This window comes from Natator depressus, chromosome 25, assembly GCF_965152275.1.
Source record: "Natator depressus isolate rNatDep1 chromosome 25, rNatDep2.hap1, whole genome shotgun sequence".
NCBI lineage: Eukaryota > Metazoa > Chordata > Testudines > Cheloniidae > Natator > Natator depressus.
In genome coordinates, this window is record NC_134258.1 from 15,011,582 (window position 1) to 15,026,541 (window position 14,960).

At 42.4% G+C, this 14,960-nt stretch overlaps 1 protein-coding gene across 1 annotated transcript in view; it reads left to right on the forward strand.

Annotated features, from left to right (window-relative positions):
• ELL (elongation factor for RNA polymerase II) overlaps window positions 1-14,960 on the forward strand; it is an 84,311-nt gene that overhangs the window by 46,705 nt on the left and 22,646 nt on the right. Inside the window, exons 3-6 of the mRNA XM_074939254.1 lie at window positions 4,441-4,562; window positions 6,415-6,578; window positions 9,719-9,972; window positions 13,257-13,381. Of these exons, the coding sequence (XP_074795355.1) occupies window positions 4,441-4,562; window positions 6,415-6,578; window positions 9,719-9,972; window positions 13,257-13,381 (665 nt within the window). The remainder of the gene's footprint in view (window positions 1-4,440; window positions 4,563-6,414; window positions 6,579-9,718; window positions 9,973-13,256; window positions 13,382-14,960) is intronic.

Below are 14,960 nucleotides of genomic sequence, written 5' to 3' on the forward strand. Positions count from 1 at the left end.
CAGTTGCGACCTGATGTGGTAGTCACAGACGAGGCCCAGAAAAAGATCATCCTCATATCGCTGTCATGTTCTCCTTTGAGAACAGGACCCTGGCCTTCTGCGAAGCCCGAGCTCGTAAGCTGGAAAAATACACCCCTTTGGTCGATACCTTGGGAGCGAAGGGCTACGAGGTGCAGATTGTTGTCCTGATCGTCGGAGCCCTGGGCACTTGGGACCCCTGCAACGAGCGTGTGCTGTGGACCTGTGGGATCGGTCGACGCTACGCACGGCTCATGCGGCACCTTATGGTCTCGGACACCATCTGATGGTCCAGGGACATCTACATCGAACACATCACCGGCCACCGACAGTACCAGGAGGTGTGAGCCAGTACGACATCGTGCATCAACTATGGGAAAGGGACTGAGAGACTTTTTTTCCATTGGACCATATGAACTGGAACCATAAACTCACTGAACATTAAATCTCACCAAATGAGGGTAAATCCATCCTCATCATCGTATCCACTCATTATACTCCACACCTGAACATAGCCATTATATGGACAACATACCCCCATATCTCAATGTCTGTACTTTGACCTGTTAACCTTTTACCCCCATCGGGGAGATTGCAGATTATGTATTCCTTAAGCCACCTGTTCCTAAACCGAATTTCACACCCCTTGATGATCTGTACCTTAATCCCTGATAACCAGAAACTTCTGTGCTTAAACTCTGTACCATTTTCTTTTTACTTCAACATCATCTTAATAAAATTATTAAAAGGGAACATTAACTGTGTCAAAAAGAAATTAATAGAGGACAGTTAACATTTTAAATCTTCAAACATCGTCAGGCCAGAATTATACCCATTTTACAAATGAGGAAAGTGACAGGTTGAAACCCCTGGTCACCCATCATGTGTCTGACGGCTGAGAAGTTCCCAACACTCAGTCCATTGCACTTTATTTTAGGGAAAGAGTTGGTGTTATATCTTGTTTCAGAGTAGCAGCCGTGTTAGCCTGTATTTGCAAAAAGAAAAGGAGGACTTGTGGCACCTTAGAGACTAACCAATTTATTTGAGCATAAGCTTTCGTGAGCTACAGCTTACTTCATCAGATGCATCTATGACCAAGATGTGTTATCTTGGTATAGCACTGGTAGCTGGAATTCTACCCAATCAAGTCCAGTGAATTTACATTAAAGTATTGAATTCCTGGATTGGATAACTTGCTCACTTTTCACATTTGCAAACTGTGTGAAGTGACATTTGATGTTGACCTGTTCTTTTGGAAATGAGGAAAACCACTTCTAGTAACTAGGGGCAGGCAAGGTTTGCCAATATAAAAATTATACTTGTGTGGGGAGGAGCACTAGGGGCACTCATTTTGCCAAGCACTGCTCCCTGAAGCATTTCTTGCCAGACCAATTGTAAGACATAATAAGCATTGCGTTCCTAGGCTGTAAGAGCACTCTGCTGTTACAGTACTTGGAGGCCAAAGCTAAGTGACTAAGCACCCAGAAAGCCATATAGATCCTACTAAATGGAGTTTATATTATTCAGCAAATGGCTACCAGTCGGACCCATGGCTGTGCTGGACATGGTAGACATGGATGTGAAATATATGCATATGTATAGTGATACAAGATACAACCAGTAATTCACTTAGGGCTTGTCTGCAAGGTCAGTTAGTGCACAGGAAGCCAGGGTGTACATGCATATCGTAGCAGCTTGCCATGGACTAACTCACCATATGAACACTGCTCCAGCAAGTCCCCCAGTGTTCACATGGCAAGTTAGTAGTGTGGCAAGTTGGTGTGCTGTTGATTCGCACTCTGGCTAGCCTTTGTACTAATTCTCTGTGTAGACCAACCCTTATAGGCAGTCAAACTTTAAATAGTGTATGGTACAACTGAAAAATAGATTGCAACGGGCATTCATTTTGCACCCTCCACTGGCAACCATCTTAGTTATCAGCCATTTATATTGTGGAAAGCCCTAATCCATGCTGAGCCCAGAACATACATGGAAAAGAGACAAGTAGCTCTTTCAGTTTAAAAACTAGTGCGGTAGGACTCAGGGAATTCGTTATCCATGAGACAATGGTACAAGTTAGGCTGATGCCAGTGTCATCTGTAGGGTTCTTTGCAGAGCACACTTAATGTTTGATTCATATAATAGCAGGGTAACTCTCCAATGTGAGCCTGAAATCCTGATTTGGAAATTTATTATCTTGAGAGATTATAATCATCATTTCTAGTGGCTTGTGTTGCACTGTTTAGTGCCAGATCACTAATTTTAAAAAAGCCAGCCCACACTGGTTTGAATTAAATACTGACAACAGCAACCATGATTTGAGCATGAGTGAATGAGGGTGGACCAACTTCCTAGAGTGGGATTTGTCAGTGTCTTCTGGTGGAGACTCCCACCCTCCCCTTGTGATTGATTGGCAGATAGTTTTCACTCCCCACCCATACCTTCATGTAGATTCAGCTCTTTTTCTTTTTTTCTTTTTCTTTTTTTTTTTTTTTGGCCCATTTCTTCTTTGCTTGTTTTCTGCCTCTGTCCTGAAAATTTCGTCAAGGCTACGTGTGTGGCAACTTTTCTTCTACTCTGTGGCTCCCACCTCCCTATCTTCCACTTTTATGAGCACTACATGCTACTGGGCGTGAGGAGGTCATCCTTGGGAGATCTTTGGGACCAGGTCCTGTGTTCTTGCAGCTGTACTGAGTGTTGCAAAAACTGGCTACGCTGGCTCTTGCCATTTTATTTCGAGTATCAATACCTGGTATCTGATTAAATCCCTAGCTCCTGGAATCAAGTGATTGTGCGAGAATCTCAGCTTTCATTTAGTTTAAAAAAACAAAAAACCTTCTAGTTCTTATGGTTCTGTACCAACCTGAAAATATAACCCTCGCGCACTCTGAACTCCAAAACCAGAAAGCAAATAAAAAGAATCCCGTGTTTTGGTCATGATTTTTTTTTTAAGCCAGTCTTCGTTTTTTGGGTGGGTGGGTGGGTGGTGGTGGGGGGTCTGACTCATGATCTTTGAATGCCTGCAGTTGGCAGAGCACAAGACCAGAGAAGATTCAGAGAAGAAGCTTGTGCTGGTGAATCTTGAGCCTGCAGCCAGATATGTTAGAGCTTGGGGTAGATAAGTGGATTTCAAGGACCTGCCTGTTGCTTTACGTGCAGGAGCACGTTTGAGCCTTATCTACACTAGCATGCTCATTTAAAAAATCCCTAAAAGTTCCCACCTGTGGTGTAGTACCAATGCAGCTCCTGCGGTGGTAGTGACATCAGTGGCACTGGTTTAGACAGAGCACAGGTGTTCACCAGCATTCTTACCACCTTATCATCTAGACCTGCCCTGAGAAATCTCAATGACATGGTGTTAAAAACAGCCTTGTCCACAGTAGGGCTCCCCATGCTGCCAACACAAGTGCTGATAACTGTAGGAAATTTTGCGGGGACGAGAGGAGCACCTTCTCTCACTACTAAGAGCTCTGAAACCCTTTTCCAGCTTATCTTTCTGGAATCTGGCAGAAATATTTCAAATGGCTTTGTCTAGCCTTTGATCTAGATTTAACTGGTGCATTACTTTTTGATGAGCTGCTAAGCCATGCTACCTCCAAAAAATATCTATCATTAAAATCTAAGCTATGCTAGGAGGTTTTTGCTGGTTTAACATTACCAGTTTACTAAACTGGCAAAACTCTCCTAGTGTAGATGCAGTTACACTGATATCAAAATGTCTACAGCAGTATAACTTACTGCTGGCGCCGTGACCGACGTAAGCTTATACTGCCATAAGCACTTCTGTACCCATATAACTGCCCTTACACTAGGGTTTTTACCAGCATAGCTATGTTGGCAAAAAATCACACCCCAACTGACATAGCTATGCAGGCAAGTCTAGAATCTACAGCACTAGGGTGAACCTGCTGGCAGGATAAAATCCACAGGAAGCATACCTCTTCAGAAACCTTCCCCAGATGGTTTGGATTCCCTCTTGCTGTGGTAAACCGGAATTTAAAAAGCCAATTACTGCCTTAGATTGAATTTTCTGGTAAAAATTCATAATGCTCTTCTCCCTCATTCCATCGCTATTTCTAAATCTCTCACACATCTTACCCTTCTGTGACCAAGACCAGACTGCCATTTTCTGGTACTGTATAATTGGAGAAAATAAATAAAACTAGAGAATGACTTGGGGTTGGGCTGGAGAAGGGAAGACAGAAGCAACTGTTAATGCTCATTAACTATATGTAACTGCCTTACTACTGCTCCTTTTGCTTGACTTCATTCCTGTGTTCTGTGCCGTAATTCACAAATGTTACCTGTGTTAAATGCTGAAAATGACTTTTGAGAAATACAGCACTAAGTGACCTTCTGAATGTCTTGTGTTTGTGGTAGAGCAGACTTCCCAATGATCCACTTTTTTTTCTTTCCAAACAGCACATCACTATTCCCAGGCCCGACTGCCAAACGGAAGTGCGAACTTTCATGTTTTATCTTTCAAATATTGGCAGGGACAGCCCCCAGGGGAGTTTTGACTGTATACAGCAGTATGTATCCAGGTGAGTGGTACATCAAAAAGGAAAAGAAATCCTGTTGCTCAGAATGAGGGTTTTTTACTTGCATTATGAAGAGAAGTGAAATGTAAATGTGCCTTTAAAGTAAGTTTTTATTTTTTCAAGGAGGCTTTCCCTTTGTGGGACATCGTGTGTGCCGAGAGTCATGCACAGAAAAATGACTACCTGTCCCAGCCACTTCCTGGATTTTTTGCAGATGGTTCAAAGAATGCCCCTGTCCTCTTCATGTTCCACATTCTTTTGTTGTTTTACAGGCTTCTTCTGTGTCTGTTAAACTTCTTTTTCTTAAAATGTCAGCTCTAGCAATGGTGGAGGTGCTAATGTAGACTGGCCTCTAATAATGCAACCCGCACACTGACTAGCCCCTCTTACAGCGGCAGATCTAGAAAACTTGGTGACTAAAATGCTGGTGGCCACTAGTGGCCTGTGCACACTAAGTATCCTGCTTCACTATAATTAATGGAGCTAAATGGTGGCAGGGAGATTTTTAGGCAAGGCCAGGGATTCCTGTTCATGTCTGACATCAGTCAATAGTTTTGGAGACAGTTTTGCTCCAGGGGTAGATAGTGCTCGTTTATGTTTAAAGTGTTCCTCTAAAGCTTTCAAGTGGGATTTCAAAAGTGCACAAGTCAATGGAAAAAACCCACTGACCTCAGTGGCAGCAGAGCTAGTGAAGTACTGAGTGCTTTTTGGAAATCCCAGCCTCCACAGCCAAGTATGTATTGCTACTTTAGTTTGAAAAAACTTCTGACCAAATTCAGCCTCACTTGGGGCAGACACAGGCTAGTTGCACTGTATGGTGATCAACAAGCATGTGCTGCCTCCCACTCCCCCTTCCTCTCTCTCCCCCTGCCCTGTAGTGTGGATCAGGGAGAGCTCTGCCTTTAGTGAGAATTGGGCTGGGGAGGATGCACTGTGAAAGAGAACACCTTTCCATTACAGTGCACAGAGCCTTTGAAAAACATGGTTGGGAACTAAGTGACCGGTTAATGGGTCTCTCAGTGAGATCCTTGGAAATTCTCTTAGGTTAATGCTTTGCAGGAGGGCTGAAGTATCTGGGCTACAATCCTTTTCTATGCCTGTAATTTCCTACCTTTCTTATCCTTAGAAAGCTGTAGTGACTTTGCTGACGCTTTCCCAGTGACGAACACAGGAAAAAGTTCCTAATTCTCCAGTGGCTTGGAAAGCTCAAGCATCTACTAGTCCTGAGGTGCTTGCATCAGAGACCATTGCATTGAATTTTCCATTCTTACTATTCTGGCAGGGTTCAGCTCTGTCAGTAACAGCTTGCTGCTCAGTGGCTGCTGGAGCGTAGCAAGTTTTTCTCTTGAACCCATTTTGCAGAAATCTCCTGTGGAGGAAGGATAGTCTTGTGGTTAAGGGATAGGAGTGGGAGCTGGGAGATCTGGATTCTATTCCTGGCTCTCCCACAGATTTCCTGTGTGATTTTTCCCAGGTCATTTTAACCACATGGCAAATGAAGATGTCATCTTACAGGGATATTAGGCTTTATTCATATTTGTACGAGAATATGAGCTGCTTAGATGAAGCATGGCCATGTGAGTGTAATTATTTCTGTAATAATTTGCTGGCAGGAGTCTGAAATAATAAACTGATTAGCTCGCTTGCCGTAGATTTTTTTTTTTTTTTTCCCCCCTGCATATACAGAAAAATGTTGGTATGGTTTGTTCTATAAGGAACTGACACTTAGCAAAAGACCATGATGTGAACAGCTGCTTTCAGGTAACTTCAGGTCTCTCCGTGGCTCACTTACTAGCCAACAGCGAAATGTATGTTAATCCTAGGAATATCTGATTATATCATTTATTTTTTACAGCAATGGTAATATCCATCTGGACTGTCTTGGAAGCATACAGGATAAAATCACTGTGTGCGCTACTGATGACTCCTACCAGAAGGCAAGGCAGAGCATGGCACAAGCTGAGGAGGAAACTCGCAGCCGAAGCGCAATAGTTATTAAACCCGGCGGGAGATATGTAGGTAAGAAGCAACTTGATTGTTGGAGCGGTACCTGGTTCCCACCTAGGATGCATCTGTTAGTGTTTGTCTGGGCTATGCAAGGCTTGACTGTAAGTGGTTTGCGGGCCAAACCTGACATCACAAATCTTTCTTTTAAACAGTATCTGGTAGTGTCTGATGAGGGTCTGGTAACTTCTCTAGAGTAAAGATGCTGAACATAGCAGAGCTAGTGGTCAGATATTCAGTGACCGTTCTGTTCCTAGATGGCAGCTGAGGATTGGCCTTACAGTTTGCTTTTTGAGAGTCTTTCTTTATTTCTGTTTCCGGGGACCAAATCGTACCGCTTCACAAAAAGTGTTTCTGTACTGGCCGACTGACCAGAGACACTAAAATGAACCACCCATGCTATTCCACATACCTGGGGTGCATCTGCAGTGAAAGGAAAGCCATTAAATGTCATCTGGGGGCTGAACTTGTATTCATCAACAAAGGGATTAAGTTAGTGGTGTTAATTGCAGCCATGGAAGAAACTGTTCTACCTTTCAAGCTGAAAGATAGAATCTCTACTGGGAAGGAAGAGATACAGGACAAATATTAGTGGGTTCCAAACTGGAGTGGGGAGGTGCTTTCCCTGGGCTCAGATCCCTATCCACTGCCATACATGAACAATTAGTGCAACCCAGAAGGCCCAGCCTCCGTTTTTATGAGTCAGTTGGTTTTCTTCTCCCAGCTCATGTGATCTGATGACTTGTTTCCTCACAGAGGATGCCTGTGTACAGAATGGTGAGTTGCAGAATGTAGGATTGATCTTCACTCGTAGTTTTATCAGCCAAGTGCTCAAAGCTGAGAATTAAGATAGTAATCAGGACGGAAATTCATTGATTTCCTGTACTCTAGAAAATAATTTTGTTTAACTCTTCATATTTGAAAAACCACAAGAGTAAAGGAATAGTCATTGGGCTCATGAGCAAACAGCTTTCCAGAAAGAAAGGATAATAAAACTGAAGTTCTAGTAAGAATTTTAAAATTTTCCCTCTATAAAATGAAAACACAGCCAGCAAGTGTTGGGGTGGGGCTGGGGTTTACTGTGTAAACTGAGACTTTGGTGTCAAAATGTTTGGGGCAGGGGAGGGGGGACTTGGGAGCACAGTAGTCAGGCTTATATTCGAGGAAAGGGAAGGAAGAGGGGTCCGGGGTCCTGCCCTCCAACCTAGGGGAAAAGATGCATATTCAGAGTAGCCTCATCGTATAAGATGCACATTGCATCTGACTTGCAGGATCCTCAAGCATGTATGTGACTTGTTGACTTTATATGATCTAAGAGAGGAAGGAAAGCTAATTTTTTAAAAATTAATGTTTACAGGAGATTATAGGGGGTCAGCACTTAGGCATGTATATGTAGTGATTTCAGGCAGCTCAACCTGATTGCTATGAAGAAGTTAAATAGTTTCTCATTAAGTGTGAAAATTAGAGCAGTCTGGATAAGCCTGACCCTTGAACAGAACACTTGCTGAGGTTAAAAAGGGTTTGGTTTAACATCAGGTATATTTTGTGTGTATCTCTCCACCTCTTGGTCGTAGCTGTAAATGGAAATGCCACAAACATATTTCTGGTGTTTGATTCCTGGCAAAAAAAACAAGCAAGCTCTAGAAACCTGATGAGTCTGTTAATGACAGTTCTTATCCTATTTCTAGAAATTAGATCCTGTTCGACCTCTGAACTTCTGGTTGCTTAACAACGTGTGTGGACTTTTTGGTTCTCTCCCTTTTTGTCTTCACTCAACCCCACCAGTGGTACAGCCTTTATTGACTTGCATCAATTTGTGTGTAATCAGAACCCAGGAAGTGATGGCTTAAAAAAATTTATGCAACCTACATTTGAGTAGACTAGACAAACATTGCACATAATCAGCAGCATCTTCCGATGACTCAGTTGAAAACATCGTTTCCTAAGCAGAGAGAACTGCCATGCTGAAATAAGATCTCCAAAAACTGTTGGAATAAATAGCTGGATTTCATTTGTGTCAGATCAGTTCACTCTGTTTGCTTGAACTAAAATGGCTGTTAATTTTTTAAATGGCTTCTATAAAACTTTGCAAGATATGAAGACTTTTGCCTCTTGTTTTGGCTATCTTGTTTTCTTTTCTATTGACCGTATTCTGTCATTGGGGCACATTTATGATTAGTAATAGAATCTGGCTTTTCATTAAGAAAGCTCTTGTTTTCCATATGGAAACAACCCAGGTTTTTTTAGGAGGAGGGGCGGCTGATCTTCCAGCCAACGATGCAGTTTGCCTCTGCGTCACATCGAAGGGGGGGTTTCCAGTTTAAAAAAAAAAAAAAAAAATTCAGGCTTGACGTGGTAGCTGGAAAACCTGAGGCCCAGAGGGTATAATCAAAAGGAAATAGATAAAAACAAAACTCCCAAAATGGAATGGAGGAAGTTTTTCCTGGGGGATTTGAAATGAATGTTAAAATCTGTTTTACAGTTCTCAAGTGTACACAAATGCTCATTAGGAGGCTGAAAGTTATTACTTAAATGGAAATGTCACATTAAATAGTCAGTATGATAGACAACTAGACTAGCGTGCACGGGTTAGACCCCATTCATGTCCTTGTATTTGCTCTCAGGGGGAGGGCTTGTGGAACCAGACCCATAAAGTTCCTCTTGTTCTAAAAACAGAAACATCTGCTGGAGAACAGTTCAGCTGAGATCAGCAGCGGGGGAGCCTCCCATTGACCAGTTCTGCTCTTATCACTGTGTATGACAGTGCTGCTCTACATTGCAATTGTGGGACTTTCCTTTTCACAGGGAAAATCTGGCTGGTCTCAGTAGGGGATGTAGAACATTGTGAAGACAGTAGGACTGGTGAGCAGAGAATTGAAGTTCTACAAGTTTGTAGCTAATAATAACCATGTTCCCCATGTGTTGTGACGCTGCTTTGGACTTCCAGTTACTTTTTACATGCTTGGATTAAATCTTAGGTTTCGCAGAATGTTTGTCCTGGACTTCCATTGGCACAGGAGTATGTGTATTTGAGTCTTCCATTGTTGTCTATCAGGGCTTCGTGTTGGAATTTATTATGTAGATATGCACATTGGCAAAACACTGGACTTTGCAAGGTGACTCCTGGAGTTCACTAAATTTTCATCTCCTTTTAGGCAAAAAGGTTCAGTTGCGTAAGCCTGCACCAGGAGCTTCCGATGCTGTTCCCTCTAGGAAACGGCCAACACCAGTCAACCTCGCCAGTGCAATAAAGAGAGGCAATAGTGCAATTTCTCAGAGACCCTTCAAAGATAGGGTTGTGCACTTACTGGCACTAAAGCCTTATAAGAAACCTGAACTTATTCTCAGGTTGCAAAAGGATGGACTTTCTCAGCAGGACAAGGATTTGCTGGACAGCCTCCTGCAACAGGTTAGTGTCCTACCTGGATGTTTGCCTAAATCATTAAGACAAATGTGGTGTCATAATGTTGGCAGATTTTGTCTTAGGCCATACTTAAACTGCAGCTTTGATGTGATCCATAGATTAATTTTCTTCAGTGGCTGTGCCTAGTAAGAATCGACTAAGGGATAGGTTGCGGTATTATACTGGCTTTGTTAGAGACACATTAGCAGCCTCTCAGCATTTTCACTTTCAGGGGTTTATAATCAATTTGTATAAATTATCTACCAAATTAGGACCACTTTAAGAGCAGACATTTTGGTCACTTTCACACTTTCAAATTGCATTGCAGTATATTGTGTATTTAATACCGAACTGTGACCTCTCCTTGCTTTTATGGCTTTATGGCAAACATTTAACACTTGAGTATGAATTGATATGAACTATGGTAGATAGGGTTCAGAGGTGTTCATAATACATGCAAAACAATAACATGTCAGTAAATTAGCATATGCAATATTTTCCATCCAAAAGAGAGAATGTTCCCTGCTCACTTTGTCCCTCAGCGTCTCTCAAATCACGCCTTTACTGCTAAAGAAATGTATTAAATTGTTTAACACTGAAGGTCAAGCAGCTTCTTGCTAGTCATGTTTTCATGTATACCAGACGTTAACGTCTTCAAGTTGTACCAATTCAGTACTACCAGCCTGAATACTCCAACTTTATTTGTGCTAGCTGAATGTGCTATTCGTAATAATTATCTTTATTGCTTTTATAGTATGTACATTTTCAGAGCACATTACCAACAATTAATTAAACCTCACAACATCCCTGTCTTTTAGGTATTGGAATTGTTAACCCCCATCTGTAGCTGGTGAGATTGAGACAGAGGTGAAATCGCTTGCCCAAGGGCATACAACGAGTTACTAGTCAAATTCGGATTGTAACTTTGGCATTACTGGTTCTCAATCTGGATTTTAATCCACTAGAACTACTGCCTCAATGTTCAGTACCGTTCTGAGTTTTTTAACCTCCTGAATGTCTTAATGTTGCGTAACTTCAGTGAACCGTCTCTGCTGTAATCTTTTACTAATATAGTCACAAACCTCTCGCAGGTTGCTGCTATGTCTAATAGTCACAACACTACGAACATGATTAGGGATAACTCTGGGTTGGCTGGAAATGTATTACCTCTCAGCAGCGGTGGTGCTCCCATCCTCAAGCAAACCGATAAGTACAGAACACAGGCTGTGTTAACTTCTTCCCCAAACCTGTCTGGGAGTCCGTTCATTATGCTGTTTTAGCTACACAGGACTGTGCTAGTATTAAGCGTACAGTCTAATTTCTCAAAAGATACTACTGGGGGAATGGAGCGTGCAGGTCTCAGGAGCTGTGGTGTTCCCAGGACTTGCTGATGTGGAAAGCAATTTAAAAAAATCCTGAGAACTTTTTCTGAGTAGATTATAAGACCTTCTGAGCAGGCCCTGTCTGTACAGTACCTGGCACACTGTTGGTGCAACAGGGGGAAATGATCTGGGTATTGGTAGAAGATATTTTGGGGGAGTTTCTGAAGCAGAAACTGGCTTTTTGTTTCCCCTTTTTTTTTCTCCGTATCGGACATTACTGTGTGATTTTAAATGTAACATACGTTGTAATTCATCTTTTGGTTGGCTCAGGATTTTGGAACATTGATAAAACTGAAAGGAAAAACGAAGTATTTATCATGTAAACTGACGATTGTATGTTTATCTCTCATCTGCAAAATGTGCAATGTTCAGTCCTTGACTAGAACTTTGTACATGAGATGGTCACATAGTGTTTCTTGTTAGATGTCATGTTTTCTCCTCCTTCGCTTTGTTTTTTATGGGGGTAATTTATCGTTTTGTGAGGATAATCTAATAGCACATTTCATACAGTGTGCTGTCAAGATGATTTACAATCCATAAAGACAACCTAAAATGTAACTGCTTCTACAGAACTAGGTAAACCCTAGAAAACATGTTTTATCTCAAACTGATAGTTTTGAACATGTCCAAATTTAAAGTGCAGCCTATTTTAGAGCAGGGAACTAAGAACCCATGGAATTCGAAACTTCCTTCCTGTCTTTGCCTATTTGAAAACATGACATTGCACAAGTACTTAACATCTGTACCTCAGTTTCCCTTTCTGTAAAAGTGAGCTTAGTACTTCATCCCATAAGTGAACTGTGATCCTTGACTGTTGCTTCGGAAGGTGCTTTGCAGTCCTCTGACAGGCTGTAGAGACATTTAGAGTATTTACAAAGCCATGATCCCTGGATGTGTAAGAGTTACTAATAAATGTGTATGAACCTTGCATTTTTCAGATGAGAAGGTAATTGCAGCTGAGAGTTAAAATTTCCGTCTAACTGTTGAAAGATGAATTACAGTGGGGAAACCTAAGTTGTTTCCATGCTGACATGTTTCTGTTGGCTCCAACAGAGTTCCCCATTAGGGCTTGAATGGTCTCTGTGTATAGGAAATCTCTGTGGTAGGTTCTGTCAAAATGCAAAAAGCTTCCCAAGGTCATGTGCTATATTAATTACAGAATATGATTATTGGGTGAGGTGATTATTTTGTTGAGCTCTGGAGTACAAGTTATTAATGGTAGGTTTTGCTTTCTCTCCTCGTAGTAGCTGTCAACATGACCACTTCTTCTTTTCCCATGAAACTAAGCAGGTCACTTTAACTAGAAGTGTATGCCATAAAACCACATTGTGCGGACCCTGAAGTATCTAGGGAAGCATTCTTTCTCCTGCCCTTCCAGACTATTACATCTTTTCTATTTTTGATTACTCCTCTCTACAGTGGGAAACTTTGTCTACAGGCAGCTGTGAACAAAGCTGTCACCATAACAGTTTGTATATCCGTTGATATGCAGCTTCATCTTAGGTGTTGGACAGCCTTGATAAATTGTCTGCCTATTTCCAGATGTTTCCCTTAACTCATGTTGGAGCAGCCCCAAATTATTTTGTGTCCGTATTGAATGGCCATTTGTAGTCTCCTTAATTTTTTATACTTGCATCTCAATATAATTTGATATGTACATAATAAATTAACATTTGCTGGGGCTCCTAGGTGCTAGTAATATTGTGCTGCCACTGTACACAAAAGAGAAGACACAGTTGGATAAATAAATTGGAAGCAAATATTAATCCTGGTGCTTATTGACACCTGTGACTATAACTGGTTCACTAAATCTGTTGCAGCTTTTCATCCAGATTTTTTGAATTTTTTTGTAAAAATTTTTGAAAGTCAGACTCTAATGGCTTTTCACAAATTACTTTTCTATTTCAGGTGGCAAATCTGAGTGCCAAGGACAGCACTTTTACATTGAAAGATGGTATGTACAAAGATGTACAGAAAGATTGGCCTGGCTACTCGGAAGGAGATCAGCAGTTACTGAAGAGGATACTTGTTCGGTAATTGTTCCACACTTTTTTGTGATGTCATCTGCTAGCTGGATCTCTTACTAATCTACTAACCTGGGCCTATAAATAGCGAGCCAGATCAGCTGGTGTAAATCAGCGTAGCTCAGTGAAGTCAATAGAACTACATCAGGCAGAAGATCTGATCCATAGTGTCAAATATTTGATTCTGACATGCAGCCTATTTAGTCTGCTACTAAATTTGGCTGGTGAATGTGCTCAAGAATGTGCATCAAAACTGTACGCAGTGTGATAGACCCAGGCCAGTTGGGTACAGCAGAGTAGTAGAAGGCAGACATACTGGCCGCTGGAGAAGCAGTTTTCTGTTCCCTGACTGACCAGAGCAGGGGCTGCTCCAGGCTAGGGTGGACACCTGACTCCAATTAGCCTGCAAAGAGTCAGTTGAAGCTGTTAGGCTAATGAGAACACCTGACTCTAATTAAGGCCCCTCTGATACTGTAAAAGGGCTCACTCTGGTCAGCCTGAGGGGTGTCAGAGGAGAGGAAGTGTGGCTGAAGGGCTGGGTAATGAAGACACTCTCAAGCCACTGGAAAGGGAGCCCTAAGGTAAGGGTGAAGAAGGTGTTGAGAGAGAGAGAAGCGGGAGAGCTGTGGGGAAGTGGCCCAGGGAACTGTAGCAACTCTGGCAGTGAAAGGTCGGCTGCCAACAGCTGCTGCCGTTAGGGTCCCTGGGCTGGAATCTGGTGAGTAGAGGGTGGGTCTGGGTTCCCCCCAACCCGGTACTACAGAAACACCTCCTGGGAGGGGAAGATAGGCCCCTGTCAGGACAGGAGGCTAAACTGTTCTTGAATAAGCCCATAGGAGCAACAGACTGTGGGAGTTCTCTCACCAACCTCCTTGCTGGCTTATGATGAAAAGGGCTCAGTAGACTGTACCCTGGCCCTAGAGAGAGAAGGGCTCCATGGAGGGTCGCAGTGAGCCTCTGAGGCGAGCATAATCCTCCTGGAAGTGTGGCACCTATGGGGACACAGTTGGAGATCTGCCACAGCAGTCCCTCTATTAAACTTAGGAATTTCACAAGGTGCATGTCACCGTGTTCTTAACCAATGGAAACACAAGCCACAGAAAAATATGGGAGGAAAGAAAAGGCCATTCCTTAGATGGGAAGTTAATGATTGTTTAGAACTCTTAACAGAATTTAGTTAGTGAGGGCAGGTGGTTCTCCATCAAATCTGGCTCTTCATTTAATCTCCCCTCTCCTTCTCTGCCTCTCCCCTTACATGTCACTTTGTTGCCTTGTTGTCCTCTGTGCACAGACTTATGTTAGTCCCTTCTCCTGAGGACAGGTTATCCAATGACGTGACTTCCCCCTTCTGCCCTTGGCATCCTTCTCGGCTACTGCTTTCCCTGCTCTTCTGGATGTTCCCCTGCCCTTAGTGGCTCTGTCTTTTTATGACAACTTCTATTTTAATCCTCTTGAGCTGTATCTGTGTGAGCAGGTTTTGGTCGTGTTTTAACATAGATTGTTCCATCTAGCACAATTTAACACACTTTGTGTCCAAACACAAGTCTCTCAATTGTATGTCTGCTCTGCTACAAGTTTGTGCCAGGTA